The sequence below is a fragment of the Lithobates pipiens genome, unplaced genomic scaffold, assembly GCF_037356315.1.
Source record: "Lithobates pipiens isolate NorthernLeopardFrog02 unplaced genomic scaffold, aLitPip1_a1.2 Scaffold_28, whole genome shotgun sequence".
Classification (NCBI taxonomy): Eukaryota; Metazoa; Chordata; class Amphibia; order Anura; family Ranidae; genus Lithobates; species Lithobates pipiens.
The window spans coordinates 94449860-94467827 of NW_027507789.1; the positions used below are offsets into that span (position 1 = coordinate 94449860).

Here is a 17968-nt window from a genome sequence, read left to right on the forward strand (position 1 = left end):
CAACATGGATATAACCAAAGTTATATTAAATAAAATTGATGACTCAAACAATCAGAACCCATGGTATGCACATGATAGCTGTGACATGAATATGAATTCTCGACGCGTTTCTTGGAAGTTTGTCCACTCATTAGGAGCTGCTAATACCTACAAGGAATAATAATGTGGTAATTAATGGTAATTAATTACAATAGGAAGAGAGGGAGCAAAAACCCTGGTCCAAACACTCTTACCTATGAGTAAAATTGTAATAAGGCGTAAATGATGATAATCTTGATGATGGGAGGCACCAGGGGATGGGTAAAACACCCCCCCCCCCCCAGGAGCAGAGGAGGTGACCAATCAGCTGTAAGGCAGGGCAACCCAAAAACCACGTGTGAAAATAGATGCAAGAAAAGGATCGCCCTTCCAGCATTGTAGTGTAGAATCTTGAACCTGAAGGGGTAACTGTAATGCATAATAATAATTTATAATGGTAAATAAGTGTGTAATATATTGGGAACTACATCCCCTGGTGCCTCCCATCATCAAGATCATCATTTACGCCTTTTTACAATTTTACTCATTAACTCATAGGTAAGAGTGTTTGGACCAGAGTTTTTGCTCCCTCTCTTCCTATTGTAATTAATTACCACATTATTATTCCTTATAGGTATTTCCTGTTTATCAGCTCCTGATGAGTGGACAAACTTCCACGAAACGCATTGAGAATTCATACTTGATGTCATGTCACAGCTATCATTTGCATACCATGGGTTCTGATTGTTTGAGTCATCAATTTTATTTAACATAACTTTGGTTATATCCATGTTGGGTCTAATGCTGATGCTACTATTATTAATCATGTGCTACAGTGTCTACTATGCTACTAATTTTACTATGATGTGATAGACCAATCATGTTTTATTTATTCTGTACCATATCTATTGTTATAATATTTATATTGTCTATTGCATTGTGCCCCTATTGAATATCAAATAAATATTAATTATACTTATGAATGACTCATTCTGCCCTAGTGTTATGTTTCACATAAAGTCCCACTGCCCCGCTTGCCCCTATTTCCCCTGTGAGGGGGTTCGCTCGGTAGCGGGTGTGTGTGACCCCCTGGATGGGTTCACAACACAAAGTCAGGCACAGCAGACAGCGGTGTAGGTGCAAAAAACAAAAGGTCCGGTTTATTTAGGCTACATGCAGTGATACATATAACAGCCAAACAAAATAAAACAAGAAAATAAATCCTGGTCAGCTTGACCTCTAACTACACACGTAGACTCCCTGTCTAACAACTGGGTGCAGCCTTGTGCTGCCCCAGTCCCTGTCTCTATTGTAGGGGTTTGCCACACAGGCGTTAACTCACCGCACAGAACAGATCTCAGACTCCCCAGTCTATACACACAAAACTGGTTCCAGGATGGAGCATCTCCCTATGCATGCTGGGGTTTTTTGTAGAGGTCTTAATGAGCCCACTTACTTCAGCTGGGCTCATTAACTCTTCCCCTCTAATTGTAAAAGTCTGCATAAAGCCTGAATCTAGGACACACATATTTCCCATCCTGAATACAACCAGGTGATTTTACCTGCGTGCTGCCACATAGCCACCCTCTTGTTTCAACCTTGGGGTTGTAACACAAGCAGCCAGACACGCATGTATCCGAGACAAAGCATCCACATTCCCCATTTTAACACCAGGGCGATGCTTAACTGTAAAGTTAAATTCCTGTAGGGCCAGGAACCACCTATTTACCCTTCTATTGGTCTCCTTGTTTTGAGCCATCCACTTTAAAGGAGCGTGATCAGTCACCAGGTCAAAGTGCCTACCTAGCAGATAGTACCGAAAGGGAACCTAGAGCCCACTTCACTGCTAAACATTCCTTCTCAATCGTGGAGTAATTTACCTCATGGTGAGGTAAATGACTGGGTGCTCTTCCCCGTTCCAGACCTGGGATAACACTGCTCCTAACCCAACGTCTGATGCATCAGTTTGTACAACAAGGTCCTTAGAGAAGTCTGGTGAGTACAACACTGGCTGGCTACATAAGGCTGTTTTTAAGGACTGAAATGTTTCCTCAGCCTCTGGGGACCATTTAACCATAACCGACTCTTTCCCTTTTGTCAGGTTGGTGAGGGGCACAGCCTGAGAAGCAAAATGGGGAATGAATCGTCGATAATAGCCAGCGATTCCAAGAAAGGCTCGTACCTGTTTCTTGCTGTTGGGACGTGGCCAACTCTGTATGGCCTCGACTTTATTGACTTGGGGTTTTATCACCCCCCTCCCAATAGTGTACCCAAGATATTTGGCCTCCTCCTGTCCAATGGTACACTTCTTTGGATTGGCCGTAAACCCAGCTTCCCGGATAGAGTCTAGGACTGCTTGTACTTTTGGCAAATGTGAGACCCAGTCTGTGCTATGGATAATCACATCATCCAGGTAAGCTGCAGCATATTTATGATGGGGCCTCAGAATCGTATCCATTTTCCGCTGGAATGTTGCCGGTGCATTCTGTAACCCAAACAGCATTCTCTTATATTGGAATGCCCCATCTGGGGTTACAAACGCAGTTTTCTCCTTGGCCGACTCAGCCAGGGGAATTTGCCAATACCCTTTGGTGAGATCAAGAGTTGTCATATATCGGGCTGTTCCCAGCCGGTCAACCAACTCATCTATACGTGGCATGGGGTAGGTGTCAAATTTTGTAACTTTATTTAATTGTCTAAAATCGTTACAAAACCGCCAGCTCCCATCAGGTTTGGGCACTAGTACAATAGGACTGGACCAGTCACTCTGGGACTCCTCTATCACACCCAATTCCAGCATCCTTTGAACCTCCCCACGTATTGCCTCCCGTCGGGCCTCTGGTATTCTATAAGGTTTTAGTTTTACCCTTTCTCCTGGCAGGGTGATAATGTCATGCTCTACGCCAGATGTTTGTCCCGGAAGCTCAGAGAAAATCTCTTTGTTACGAAGTACAAACTCTTTAACCTCCTGTTGTTGGGGTTTCGATCAATCAGGCTGTACTTGTGACAAAGTCTCTGCGACTAGGGATTCCCTATCCCTCCAGGCTTTCAGCAGATTGACGTGATAGATCTGCTCCGGCTTTCGCCTTCCTGGCTGTCTAACCCTGTAGTTCACCTCACTAATTTTTTCAATTACTTCATATGGACCTTGCCATTTGGCCAGAAATTTGCTTTCAACCGTAGGGACTAGCACCAAGACCCTATCCCCCGGGGAAAAAGTATGTGTCTTGGCCCCACGGTTGTACACTCTCTGCTGTGCTAACTGCGCTTGGGTTAAATGTTCCTTTACAATTGGCATTACCTGTGCAATTCTATCTTGCATCAGGGCGACATGCTCAATCACACTCCTGTGAGGAGAACTCTCATTTTCCCAAGTTTCCTTGGCGATATCCAGCAGCCCTCTTGGGTGTCTCCCATAGAGCAACTCGAAGGGTGAGAAACCCGTAGAGGATTGGGGTACCTCCCTAATGGCAAACATCAGATAGGGTATTAGACAATCCCAATTCTTTCCATCTCTATCCACCACCTTCTTTAACATTTGTTTTAAGGTTTTGTTGAATCTTTCAACCAACCCATCTGTTTGGGGGTGATACACAGATGTACGCAATTGCTTCACTTTGTACAACTTGCATAATTCTTTCATAACCCGGGACATAAAGGGTGTACCTTGGTCCGTAAGCAGTTCCTTACAAATACCCACGCGGCTAAAAACAAGGGATAGCTCTTTGGCTATGGTTTTGGCCGAGGTATTTCGGAGAGGAATTGCTTCCGGATAACGGGTGGCATAGTCCAATATAACCAAAATGTACTGATGCCCCCTAGCAGACTTCATTATCGGACCTACCAAATCCATTGCGATCCTCTCAAAGGGGACCTCAATGATAGGAAGAGGTACCAGTGGGTTACGGAAATGTGGCATAGGTGCCGACTTCTGACACACAGGGCAGGAGGAACAATAATTTTCTATTTCCTTCATGACCCCAGGCCAATAGAATCTCTGCAATACCCTCTCTCTGGTTTTCTCTGTCCCCAGATGACCTCCCAGAATGTGTCCATGAGCCAATTCTAACACCAACTTCCTGTAAGGTTTGGGCACTACAAGTTGCTCAATGGTTTCTTCTGCCCTTTGAGCCACTCGATATAGCAGGTCCCTTTCCATAGTGAAGTAAGGATAAGGGCAAGTCTTATCTGGGTTCACTAACTCGCCATCTATTTTCACCACATTTTCCCGTGCCTTTATTAGGGTGGGGTCTTTTAACTGTTCTGTGGCAAAATTTTCCCTGTGAACCTCAAGATCCGAAAACTCCACAGACGGCATGTTTTCATCTGAGGATGTTGGCTCCTCCCCAGTTTCTCGAGTTTCCCCCGCCAATACCGACAAGGGAAATTCAGGAGAGTCCTCACCACTCCCAGAGGAATTCTGGTCATCTTCCTGGTTTATAGGGGCACCAATGGGGGCCTCAGGACAATCACAGAGTTCCCAGAATTTTGGAAAATCCCTTCCCACAATAGCATCATGTGGTAACTGAGACACTAACCCCACCTGATGAGAGAGGTTACCTTTGGGGGTCTCAAAAAACACTGAAGTTACAGGATACTCTCGGGTGTCCCCATGCACACAAATAACAGCCACCCTGTTCTTCCCAGAGACCTCTGTAGTAACTAATTCAGCTTTTATCAATGTTACCAGGCTACCTGAATCTAGCAACACATCAACATGTCTACCATTAATACACATTTTACATAAATGTTTCTCAGGTCCCCGAATGGCAGTGCATGCAACTGTCGCAAACAGCGACTGACGTCTCTCCCTTATAAAGTCACATTGCATAGGCTCATCCACAACTGGGCAATTGGCTGCAATATGTCCCTCTTGCCGGCAGCGGTAGCAAATAATTTTTTTCGCTGCCTCTTGCAGCATGGGCTTCCTGGGCTGCTCCCGCCAGACCTTAGGTAGAACTCCCACCCTCTCACTCTCTCCACCCTCACCCCTTGGAGTCATCTTACCCGCCACTGGGGATGATCTGGTCTTAGGGGGGAAAGTCCGTGAGTCCCTGGAAGAGGTGGTCAAGTTCTCTGTAGCCAAGTACCTCTCAACCAGATCCACAAGTTTATCTGCATTTTCTGGGTCTCCATGGCTTACCCATTTTTGGATGGCAGTAGAGCAGAGCTCTCAGGAAACGATCCATAACCACACGTTCCACAATGGTTGGTGCGGTCAAAATCTCTGGCTGCAGCCACTTCCTGCTCAGGTGAATGAGATCATACATTTGAGACCTGGGAGGTTTTCCAACCTGAAAAGTCCAGTTCTGCACACGCTGAGCCCGGACTGCCAGGGTGACACCCAGCCGTGCCAATATTTCTGCTTTTAGCACCACATAGTCTTTTGCTTGGTCAGGCTCTAGGTCATAATAAGCTTTCTGCGATTCCCCAGTTAACAGAGGGGCCACCAGTCCAGCCCATTGCTCCTTAGGCCACTTTTCCCTTTCAGCAGTCCTTTCAAATGTGGTCAAAAACACCTCCGGATCATCCTCTCCAGTCATTTTTGTCAGTAAACGGCTCACACCAAAGGTTGCGGTATTATTGTACCCACTTGCTTCATTGGTCTGCGGACGTTGCTGTATCAATGTCTCTATTTGCTGTTGAAAATTCTGCTCTTGCTTCTGCAACAGGTCTATGAAGCGGGCTTCAGATCGCTGCTGGGCTTGTTGCTGAGCTTCCAAACTCTGCTGCAAAGTTGCATTTGTCTGCTGCTGATTTGCATTTGCCTGCTGCTGGGCTTGTTGTTGAGCTGCAAGGCTCTTTTGTAAAGCTGCATTTGTTTGCTGCTGATTTGCATTTGCTTGCTGCTGGTTTGCATTTGCTAGAGCCAGCTGTCTCAGTATCTCCTCCATGCTGGCCTTAACAAAAAAAAAAAAAAAAAAAACTGCCAAAATTCTCCACCAACTGTGAGGGGGTTCGCTCGGTAGCGGGTGTGTGTGACCCCCTGGATGGGTTCACAACACAAAGTCAGGCACAGCAGACAGCGGTGTAGGTGCAAAAAACAAAAGGTCCGGTTTATTTAGGCTACATGCAGTGATACATATAACAGCCAAACAAAATAAAACAAGAAAATAAATCCTGGTCAGCTTGACCTCTAACTACACACGTAGACTCCCTGTCTAACAACTGGGTGCAGCCTTGTGCTGCCCCAGTCCCTGTCTCTATTGTAGGGGTTTGCCACACAGGCGTTAACTCACCGCACAGAACAGATCTCAGACTCCCCAGTCTATACACACAAAACTGGTTCCAGGATGGAGCATCTCCCTATGCATGCTGGGGTTTTTTGTAGAGGTCTTAATGAGCCCACTTACTTCAGCTGGGCTCATTAACTCTTCCCCTCTAATTGTAAAAGTCTGCATAAAGCCTGAATCTAGGACACACATATTTCCCATCCTGAATACAACCAGGTGATTTTACCTGCGTGCTGCCACACCCCGTTCTTTTCATGAGAGAACCTCAGCACAGAGCCAAATCAAAAGAGGGGTTGTGCCTCTGTAACCAAGGATAACCAATTACCAGCAGAAACCTAGGTGAGGAAATAACTTGGAATTGGATTATCTCATGGTGAAGAGCCCCTACGGCCATAGACAATGGAACCGTCTTATGAGTCACATGGGCCGGCTGTACACGTCTCCCGTCAAAAGGCTTCCACAAGCACTCCTTAAAAGGGAGTCTTTCTCTGAGTCTGGAGTCAATGAGGATGGCAAACATGATCAACTTCTCCAGCTCAGTGGGTATATCTTGGGCTGCTATCTCATCCATGCTGGTATCCGAGAGACCATCAGAAAAAGCAGCCACAAGGGCCTCATAGTTCCAAGCAACCTCTGCTGTCAGAGTCCGGAATTCAATGGCGTAGTCGGCAACAGTTCTCATACTCTGTTTGGACATGAGGCACTTGGCAGCAGAAGCAGAGCGTGCGGGAACATCAAATACCCTTTAAAAGGAGGCCACAAAGTCAGGGTAACTCAAGACAACAGGTTTTTGCATCTCCCATAGAGGATTTGCCCAGGCAAGATATTATGAAACCTACTTTTCTTCTGTCCGTGGGAAACTCCTAGGTCAGCATCTCAAAGTAAATCTCAACCTGGTGGAGGAACCTTCTGCATTGAACTGGATCGCCCCCCCAAAGCGGAGAGGAACCAGACATAACTCTTATAGAGGTAATACTCGAGGCGGATGCCTGCACAGAGACTGGCACAGCAGCAGGGACGGCCTGCAACTCAGGTTGTACCTGAGCAGCCACAGTGGGTATTTCCAGGTGAGCTGTGTGACTCAGGAGCGTTTGTAACACCATGGCAAACTGATCCATGCAGTGATCTTGCTCATTCAATCTGGAAAAAATATTACCAAGTGGATTGACTGTGTCTTCTGAATTCATGGCCTTCACATACTGTCAGAAACCATGAACCAGACCGAGACAGAAGTACAGTAAAATCACACTTGTTAATAAAAATAAAAAGGTATATCGAGTAAGCGTAGTCAAAGCATAGCCAGAGACCAGTAACCAGATGAGGTAATCAGCCAGGCCAGAAGTCAGGGATCCAAGTAGAGGAACAGCAAGCAGGATAAGGAGCCAGAAGGTATGTCAGCAAAGCCAGTCTTTAAACAGGAACGCAGGAGATGGTTTCTTGTGATGTGACCAAGGTGAAGGCAGAGATCAAGTGAGCTGGACGCCTTTAAGTAGGCAGGACTGACAAGCAGAATCAACAACAGCTGGGTAACTGTGGAGAGAGATGGGAGTTGGCAATTAGCCGACAGCTGAGCAGCCAGCTCAGAGAAGGAAGGGCTGAGCCCAGCCCTGACAGGAACAAATTAATAATAAATAATAATAATAATAATAAAAAGGTTTTATTGATTGATATTTATTATTATCGTTCTGTTCCATTTGTTTAGAAATGGTATTTGTTATTTCAGATAATACGTAACTAAATTCATACTCGTTACGTTCACTAATAGCCAAATTTGAAAGGAAATTCCAATACCTATAATTTAATATTTATTATTAGTTCTTATTTCAGATTTTGGGGTTTTCAATTTTCAGATTTTCATTCTTTTGAATGTTCAGATCTTCATTTTTATTTTTGGATTTTTGAATTTCCTATTTTTAAATTTTTGCATTTACGAAATTTCTGAATTTCAAATTTCTGAAATTTAGAATCTCCAAATTTCTAATTTCCAAAATTTTGAATTTCTAAAATTTTGATTTTTACAATTTCCAAAATTTCAAATTTCCAAAATTTCTAAAATTCGGAAATTCTAAATTTGGTGTCATGGTTATGCAATAGAGTTCGTCTGCTTACCTGTCTCCATTAGTTCATCTCTAGAGACCAGCCGACCCTCACCTAACTGTTTTTGTAATCCGTCCTCTGGCATGGCTCCACCCTAGCTCCTATCAGAGAACTCTATATTAACCTGTGCACTGCAGACCAACCCTGCTGATCAACCTTTGTGTGTTAGCTTCCTGTTACCTGCCGTGTGCTCTTCTGTTTTTTTCCGTTACCGACTTTGGCGTGTCCTTGACTATCCCTGTTTGCCTGTGATCCTGACCTTTTTGCGTGTCCCCGACTATTCCTGTCTGCTTGTGGACCCGACCTTGGCTTTGTCCCTCACCATCCCTATCCTCCTGTTGCCTACTGTGCGTGTGAGCTGGGGGGCCCTGGGGGCCGTGACATGGAGCCAGTTGCAGCCAAGTCCATCCTCACCAATAGAGGCTCTGGTGAACACCTGCTGGTTCTTAGATTCCGCGCCCCAGGGAATCTTACGCTCTAACCCCGATGGGATCCATCTTGGTGTTCTGGCGGCCCTGCCTTCCTATCACCTTGAACCCCGGTCCGCAGCAGTCAGCTGTATGGTCCACAACCTTGCGGTGCACTCCTGATCCCTACCGTGTGCATCTGTCACCTGGCCTCAAGGTGACCTGACATTTGGAAATTCAAGATTCGGAAATTCGGAAATTTGGAATTTAGGAAATTCAGAATTTCAAAATTCGAAATTAAAAAATTCAGAAATGAACTGAGTTGTCAAAATTTGTTAAAAAACTAATTTGGAACTAAACAAATTGCACATGTCTATTGTACAATACCGGTACGGCTGTGTGCATGAACCCGTATAGACCAATGATCAAATAATTGCATACTGGCTAATTGTAGAAAGGATTGGTTACCTTGGTTGAGATAGGTGAGTGACTCCTCATGTAACTTCACGGCAGGGGAGCTGGGTGTACAGAGTACACACTGGAAGACTGGGCACAGTGCAGTGGTTATTGGTTGGTCCTCTTGCTTTAGGAAGGGCAGTGGAATGGACTCTCTGTAAATAATATATTGTACATCAACACCGACTACAGTTGATTGCAACAGATGGTGAAGTTCAGAGATACAATGCAAACAAAAAGAATTATAAAGCAAACTAAACTATTGCTGCACTTTTTGTGCTGCCTTCAGAGTCTCTGCAGACTCATCGAATACAGTATATCTCCAGTCTATGACTGTCCACTGAAGCATGTCCTCAGTCTCCAACAACTCATATAACAAGTTCACCCTTTTTGACAATCTCCTGCAGCATGTCTGCAACCTCTGACCATCACTTGTATTATGTCTGCAACCACTTTAACTTTACAGCCCCACTGGTTGTGATAGATTTCATCATTGCTTACAACAATCAGGCAGCATAGGGTTACATGATAGCAAGTGCTTTTTGTTACCTGCAGAGATTTTCAAATATATTTCGAAATCTCAGTGCAACTAATAAGCAATCACCTCTATTTCTAGGGAGAGGAGGTAACTAGTGTTGGCCGAACGGTTTGATTTGAGCATGAGTTTGGTCCCAGCATTGGGTGTTCCCCCGAACGGGGTGAACAGAAAAATTTGCAGGGTGTTCGGTGGGTACTCGCCCCACCGAATGCCCTGCACAGGTGCCCTTAACAATCGATGAGTCATCAGCTGTCAATGGGCTTCCCCGCTGACAGCTGAATAATACAAAAAAAACCCCCACAAATTTGACTGTAAAAGACAAAAAAAAAGGGATCCCCCCCCACCCTTGTCCGACATATAGCCTGGCAAGTCAGGTAAAGGGGGGACAAACAAGCGCAGCCACCCCCCTCCTGAACCATACCAGGTTGGGTTCCGGATTTGCAACCGCAAGTCAAATTAAATGTGATTTGACTTTTTTTTTTCCTTTAGAAATTTCATTAACACTGCAGCATGTTCTAAGCATGCTACAGATGCGCCAATTTACAAGCAGACTAGGGGGATACCCAACATGTCACGCTTCAAAATTGCACCCGCTTGTGGAATGCTGACAAACTTTGACCTTTAAAAATCTCCATAGGCGACGTTTAAAAATGTCTACAGGTTACCAATTTTAAGTTACAGAGGAGGTCTAGTGCTAGAATTATTGCTCTCACTCTATCATGGCAATTCCTCACATGTGTGGTTTGGACACCATTTTCATATGCGGGCGCAGCTTACGTATGCTTTTGTAGTAGGGAAACCAAACTGAAAAGAGGCATGGAGGAGCTCAGCTTTGAGGAAAAATTACAGGAACTGAATCTATTCCCTCTCTAGAAGAGGAGATTAAGGGGGGATATGATCAACACGTACAAATGCATAAGTGGTCCATATTGTTGAGTTATCCACTTTAAGGTCATCACAGAGGACTAGGGGGCACTCTTATAGAGAAAAAAATATTTCATCTCCAAATCTGGAAAGGTTTCTTCACAGTAAGAGCTGTTAAAATGTGGAATAGACTCCCTTCAGAGGTGGTTCTGGCAAGCTCAGTCCATTGCTTTAAAAAATTGCCTTTCGGGGGATCAAAAAAAAGAAGGATTTTGTTCCCCTGCTGTTGCAAACTGGAGCATGCTTTTCTGTTTTTTTTTTTTTTGCCTTCCTCTGGATCAACTGTGGGTATAGGTTTGTGTATATGGGATTGTATTTTTTATTATTTTTTGGTTGAACTTGGACTTGTGTCTTTTTTCAACCTAACTATGTAACTATATGTAACTATGTTCGCTTCTGCATGCGAGCTTGGCGGGATAGGCGCTTAAAATTTTATTTTTATTTTTTAAATTTGGGTCACTTGTAATCCTATTACAAGGGATGTAAACATCTCTTATAATAGAAAAAAATCATGACAGGACCTCTTCAATGTGAGATCAAAAAGACCTCAGATCTCATAGTTACACTAAAATGCAATAATAATAAAAAAAAATATATATATTTTTTTATTTTATTTTTACCAAAAAAAAAAAAATTCCCCTTTAAGACCATTGGGCGGAAGTGACATTTGACGTTACTTCTGCCCTCTGATGCTATGGAGCCGAGTGGAGGCCATCTTTCCCTCACTTGGCTCCAGGCTTTTGAGGGGAAAGGACCTGATCGTCTCTGCCGCTACCAATGGCTCCGGTAAGTGTCAGAGACGACCAGATCGTGGTGGGAGGGGGCCTGCTCCCACCTCTGATAAAAGTGATCTCATGGATAATCTGCCACTGAGACCACTTTTATCTGAAAGCCGACCACCCGCTGAAGAAGAGGATACCAGGGCTATGGCAGCTATCTAAGAATGGTATTCCTCTTCCCCTAACAGACACTGTATAAGGATGGTGGGCGGTCAGCAGCCGGCTGGCAAGTGGTTAAGCATCATTAAAATCACTGCTCCTGAAAAAACAATTGTTTAAAAAAAAATGCATTGATACATGTCCCCCAGTTTCAGTACCCAGACCCCCCATGTCCCTTTTATGGGCAATTACTTGCATATAAGCCTTCAAAATGGGCTCTTTTGATTTTTCCTGTTCAGAGTTTGCTGTTCAGGTTAGAACTTTTCCCTAGTTTGGGAGTTTTGCTGCGAACCGAACAGGGAGGTGTTCGGCCCATCACTCAAGGAAACAATTTTTTCCTTACATTTGTGCCACATTTATTTGGAAGAATATGAAAAAGTCTTGCCTGCAGGGCCACATAAATATTTCTCACCAAACTCAGGCTGCAGAGTATGACAGACAGCACCACCTGTCAGACTCAGTCACTGAGGTCAATGGGGCCACATTGCAACCGCTACAGAACGGTCTTGTAATTTTAAATTGACATTCTGAAAATTGATCAACCGCAATTTTTATCTGTAGAATTTTGACCTGTTGGTCAGTGATACCTATGTACTTTAATGCACACACATTTTGATTAAAATTCATGGAAATGAATGTCAAAAAGAATAAAAATCATTACAGTTTGTGTAAAAATTAAAAATGTGCAGAACAAAAAATTCAGTTTGTTTCATTTCCATTCGTTATTTACATACATTAATTTAGTTAAATTAGTTTAATTCGATTCAACTTTTCTAAATTTGGTCGAATTGAATTAGTTTGAATCTAATTTTAATCAAAATCACATTTATTCTATTTGAAATTTGCAATTTGGAAGATGGTTATGGTCTATTTTTTTATATTCTATTATTTTATATTCATATTCATTCTTTTAAAAATTTTAATTTTGGAAACCGGTTATATTGTTAGATTTTTCTATTCTATTCTTTTCTATTGTTTGTTCTATTCTATTTAAATGCATTCTAGTTGAAATTCGTATTTCAGAAAGATGGTTATATTCTATTCTATTGGTTTTTTCTATTCTATTTGAATTTTGGGAAATGGTTATGCTTTCTATTCAATTTCTTTTTTAATTCTATTCTATTCAAATTTATTCTATTCGAAATGTTTAAATCAAAACATATAGCTGTGAAGCTAGGCTAAAAGAAAATTCTAGGAGAACTGCAGTGATCCGGGGACCAAAGGCACATGGGAAGTGTGCAACAGCTGAGAGAGGATTACAAGTAGAGCCTGCACAAGGGGAAACACAGCAGAGGGATAATAAAGAAACAGGATAGTTGTGTATAGGTATACAGAACAGTCCTGGCTGACAGCCAAGCAGGCAGCATGGTGAAGAGTAGGGATGAAGTTTGGGTTCACCATTACCATGGGTTCCAGGTGAACCCCGCAGGTGTGAGATTCGCAGTTCTGATTAGAGGGGTTGTAAAGTCAGAAGTTTTTTTATCTTAATGCATTCTGTGCAGCAGCTCCCTAATACCTACCTGAGCCCCATCTCTGTCCACGAGTGTCTCGGCTATCCAATGGCTCCCTCTGCTGTCAATGTCAGTTAGCCAATCAGGCAAGAGAGGGGGCGGGGCCGAACCACATCTCCGTCTTAATGGACACACGGAGCTGCAGCTCGGCTTGGGTGCCTCCATAACAAGCTGCTTGCTGTGGGGGCACTCAACAGGAGGAAGGGGCTAGGAGCACAGAAGAGGGACTGGAGAAGAGGAGGATCCAGGCTGCTCTTTGAAAAACCACTGAGCAGATAAGTATAATATGCTAGTTTTATATATATAAAAAAATATTATATATATATATATATATATATATATATATATATATATATAAAAATAAAGAAGGTGATATTGCGCTATGGATCACATGCAGTGGGTAAGAGCTGCCTCTACCTTACATGTCCACCCTGTCAGGGTGGACCTATGTTAGTGTAAAGATAAGTTAAGTAGAGTTGGCATTATACCTTTAACCACTTGCCGACCGCCGCACGCCGATGTACGTCGGCAGAATGGCACGGGCAGGCATAAGGGCTTACATGTACGTCCCTTGCCTCCCGCGGGTCGGGGGCCCGATCGGGCCCCCGCCCGGTGCCTGCGGCGGTCGGTATTCGTTCGGGAGCGATCCCGGACGAGGGGACGGCCATTCATTCATGGCCACCCCCTCGCGATCGCTCCCGGCGAATGAAATTGTCCGGTGACATCACTTCCTCTCCTGTAATGTAAACACAGGAGAGGAAGTGATGTATTCTCTCCTCCGTGTCGGTAGTTTTCGTTCCGGCACCGAGGAGAGAGCATCGGTGAGTTGCACAAGCACTACACTACACAGTAGAACATGCCAGGCACACTCACACCCCCCCTTTACCCCCCAATCACCCCCCAATTACCCCTGCCCCCCCAGTCACAGTGACACCAATTGCTTTTTTTTTTTTTTTTTTTTTTTTTTGCATTGGTGTCATTTGTGACTGTAATAACTGTTAGGGCAGTTAGGGTTAGCCCCCTTTAGTTCTAATGTGCCCCCCTAACCCCCCCAATAAAGGTTTAACCCCGTGATCACCCCCCGTCGCCAGTGTCACTAAGGCAGGGTTCACATTGCAGCGGTTTATGAGAACGAATGTGATTCGCACCGCACTGCAGTGCAAATCACATCCGATCTCTGTGCGATTCGAGTTCAGCCATTCGCTGCACCCGCCACACCCGCCGCACCCGCCGCAAATTCGCACGGGACCCTTTTTTTGGCCCGCAGCAGAATCGGATCGCATGGGTGTTCACACCATGCGATCCGAGTTTGCAGATCGCACTGCGATATGCGAACTGATCTGGGGGTGTCAGTAACATTTCACTGACACTCCCAGCAGTTCGCATAGGGCAGTGTGAACTGCCGCCGGGAGGCATGCGATGCGGGAACCCGCCGCGGATTCGTGGCGTTTCCGCATCGCTCCAGTGTGAACCCAGCCTAATAAGCGATCATTTTTCTGATCGCCGTATTAGTGTCACAGGTGACACTAGTTAGGCAGGTAGGTATTTAGGTTCGCCGCAGCTTTTTATAGCGCCAGGGACCCCCATATACTACCGCATAAAGCCCCCTGATTGCCCCCTAGTTAACCCTTTCACCAGTGATCACCATATAACTGTTACAGGTGACGCTGATTGGTTAGTTATTTTTTTTATAGTTTCAGGGCACCCGCCATTTATTACCTAGTCTCACTAGTGTACCCCTAAATTTAGGGGTGTCTACTTTCCAAAATGGGGTCATTTGGGGGGGGGTTTGTGCCATCTTGGCATTTTATGGCCTTCAAAACTGTAACGCCCTTAGAAAGCCTGAAGGCGGTGCTTGGTTTTCGGGGCCCCGTACGCGGCTAGGCTCCCAAAAAGTCCCACATATGTGGTATCCCCGTACTCAGGAGAAGCAGCAGAATTTATTTTGGGGTGTCATTTCACATATGCCCATGGCATGCGTGAGCAATATATCATTTAGTGACAACTTTGTGAAAAAAAAAAAAAAAAGTTTGTAATTTTCCCGCAACTTGTGGCAAAATATAAAATATTCCATGGGCTCAACATGCCTCTCAGCAAATAGCTTGGGGTGTCTACTTTCTAAAATGGGGTCATTTGTGGGGGTTTTGTGCCATCTTGGCATTTTATGGCCTTCAAAACTGTAATAGGTAGTGAGGAGTGAAGTCAAATATTTACGCCCTTAGAAAACCTGAAGGCGGTTCTTGGCTTTCGGGGCCCCGTACGCGGCTAGGCTCCCAAAAAGTCCCACATATGTGGTATCCCCGTACTCAGGAGAAGCAGCAGAATTTATTTTGGGGTGTCATTTCACATATGCCCATAGCATGTGTGAGCAATATATCATTTAGTGACAACTTTGTGAAAAAAAAATAAAAAAAAATTAAAGTTTGTAATTTTCCCGCAACTTGTGGCAAAATATAAAATATTCCATGGACTCAAAATGCCTCTCAGCAAATAGCTTGGGGTGTCTACTTTCTAAAATGGGGTCATTTGTGGGGGTTTTGTGCCATCTTGGCATTTTATGGCCTTCAAAACTGTAATAGGTAGTGAGGCGTGAAATCAAAAATTTACGCCCTTAGAAAGCCTGAAGGCGGTGCTTGGTTTTCGGGGCCCCGTACGTGGCTAGGCTCCCAAAAAGTCCCACATATGTGGTATCCCCATACTCAGGAGAAGCAGCAGAATTTATTTTGGGGTGTCATTTCACATATGCCCATAGCATGTGTGAGCAATATATCATTTAGTGACAACTTTGTGTAAAAAAAAATAAATAAATTTTTTTTGTCATTATTCAATCGCTTGAGGCAAAAAAATAAAATATTCAATGGGCTCAACATGCCACTTATCAATTTCCTCAGGGTGTCTACTTTCCAAAATGGGGTCATTTGGGGGGGTTTTGTACTGCCCTGCCATTTTAGCACCTCAAGAAATGAGATAGGCAGTCGTAAACTAAAAGCTGCGTAAATTCCAGAAAACGTACCTTAGTTTGTAGATGTGACAACTTTTGCGCAAACCAATAAATATACAATTATTGACTTTTTTTTTACCAAAGACATGTGGCTGAATACATTTTGGCCTAAATGTATGACTAAAATTGAGTTTATTGGATTTTTCTAATAACAAAAAGTAGAAAATATCATTTTTTTTCAAAATTTGCGGTCTTTTTACGTTTATATCGCAAAAAATAAAAATCGCAGAGGCAATCAAATACCATCAAAAGAAAGCTCTATTTGTGGGAAGAAAAGGACGCAAATTTTGTTTGGGTACAACATTGCATGACCGCGCAATTACCAGTTAAAGCAGCGCAGTGCCAAATTGTAAAAAGACCTCTGGTCATTTACCAGCAAAATGGTCCGGTCTGAAGGTGGTTAAGTGGAAAAACATTTTTTACAAACCAATAAACAATATTAAAACTAGAAAATTATTAATTATGTTCCTTTGTGCCATGAAGATACTCCTCATATGGTGTACTACATTGGAAAAATCTCAGTGAAAATATTTAATTTGTCAGGGCACTTTGTCCTCTGAATCAATTTAATTTAGTGCCGTGAGTGCACCCCCCTTACTGGGTGTTACATATAAATGAATCAGTGACAAATTATGGAGTGTTATATCCCCTAAATCAATATGTGCTTCCCCCCAACCTTAGAAAAGGTACTCACAAATAGTGAGGAAAAAAAAACACAATAATTTAAAAAAATATATATATAAAAAATAATAAATAGTAATACGTATCTATGATCAATATCTAATGAGCAATTTGCAACCATAGACAGCCTTTATACATGCATGCCTCTAATACAGGGCTCGACAAAACCCGGGCGCCAGGTCGCATTTGCGACTAGAAATAGCGACCTTGCGCCTGGGGCAGCACAGCTGGGGGTATCCTGTCTCTGTGGACCCCCCCAGCGTGATCGCGTCGGGCCGTTCCGCCGGCGGCCGAAAATTTAGGCCGCGGCTTTGAGGCCTTCTGCGGTCCTATGATTCCTTCTGGAATCTAGCGCCCTCTTGTGGTCGCCGTTGGTATGACAAACCAGCAATGCTAATAAAGCTTCCTCTGCCTGTTTTATATTACCTGCCTCTTCTTCCCTTTATTTAGAACCCCCTAAACATTATATATCATTTTTATTCTAACACCCTAGAGAATAAAATGGTGGTTGTTGCAATACTGTCTGTCACACCGTATTTGTGCAGCGGACTTACAAGCGCACTTTTGTTGGGAAAAATAATTTAGTTAATAAAAAAATAAGACAACAGTAAAGTTAGCCCAATTATTTTTTATATTGTGAAAGATAATGTTACGCCGAGTAAATTGATACCCAACATGTCACGCTTCAAAATTGCACCCGCTCATGGAATGGCGACAAACTTTTACCCTTTAAAATCTCCATAGGCGACGTTTAAAAAAATTCTACAGGTTGCACGTTTTGAGTTACAGAGGAGGTCTGGGGCTAGAATTATTGCTCTCGCTCTACCGATCACGGCGCTACCTCCTATGTGTGGTTCGAACACCGATTTTATATGCGGGCAGGACAGGGCGCGTTTAAAAATTATTATTTTTTCTTCTTATTTTAACTTTTTTTTTTTTTCCACTGTTCTTTTAAAAAAAATGTTGTGTCACTTTTATTCTTATTACAAGGAATGTAAAAATCCCTTGTAATCGAAAAAGCATGACAGGTCCTCTTAAATATGAGATCTGGGGTCAGAGAGACCTCAGATCTCATATTTACACTAAAATGCAATTGAAAAAAAAAATTGTCATTTGAAAAAAATAAATAAATAAAATGTCCCTCTAAGAGCTATGGGCAATGAC

At 43.4% G+C, this 17968-nt stretch overlaps 1 protein-coding gene across 2 annotated transcripts in view; it reads right to left on the reverse strand.

The window, feature by feature from the left end:
* The window catches only part of LOC143935528 (transcription factor CP2-like protein 1), a 416417-nt gene that overhangs the window by 291776 nt on the left and 106673 nt on the right, over positions 1-17968 (reverse strand). For both annotated transcript variants that reach the window (XM_077459472.1, XM_077459470.1), the window contains exon 2: positions 9224-9366. In XM_077459472.1, coding sequence (XP_077315598.1) covers positions 9224-9366 — 143 coding nt within the window. The remainder of the gene's footprint in view (positions 1-9223; positions 9367-17968) is intronic.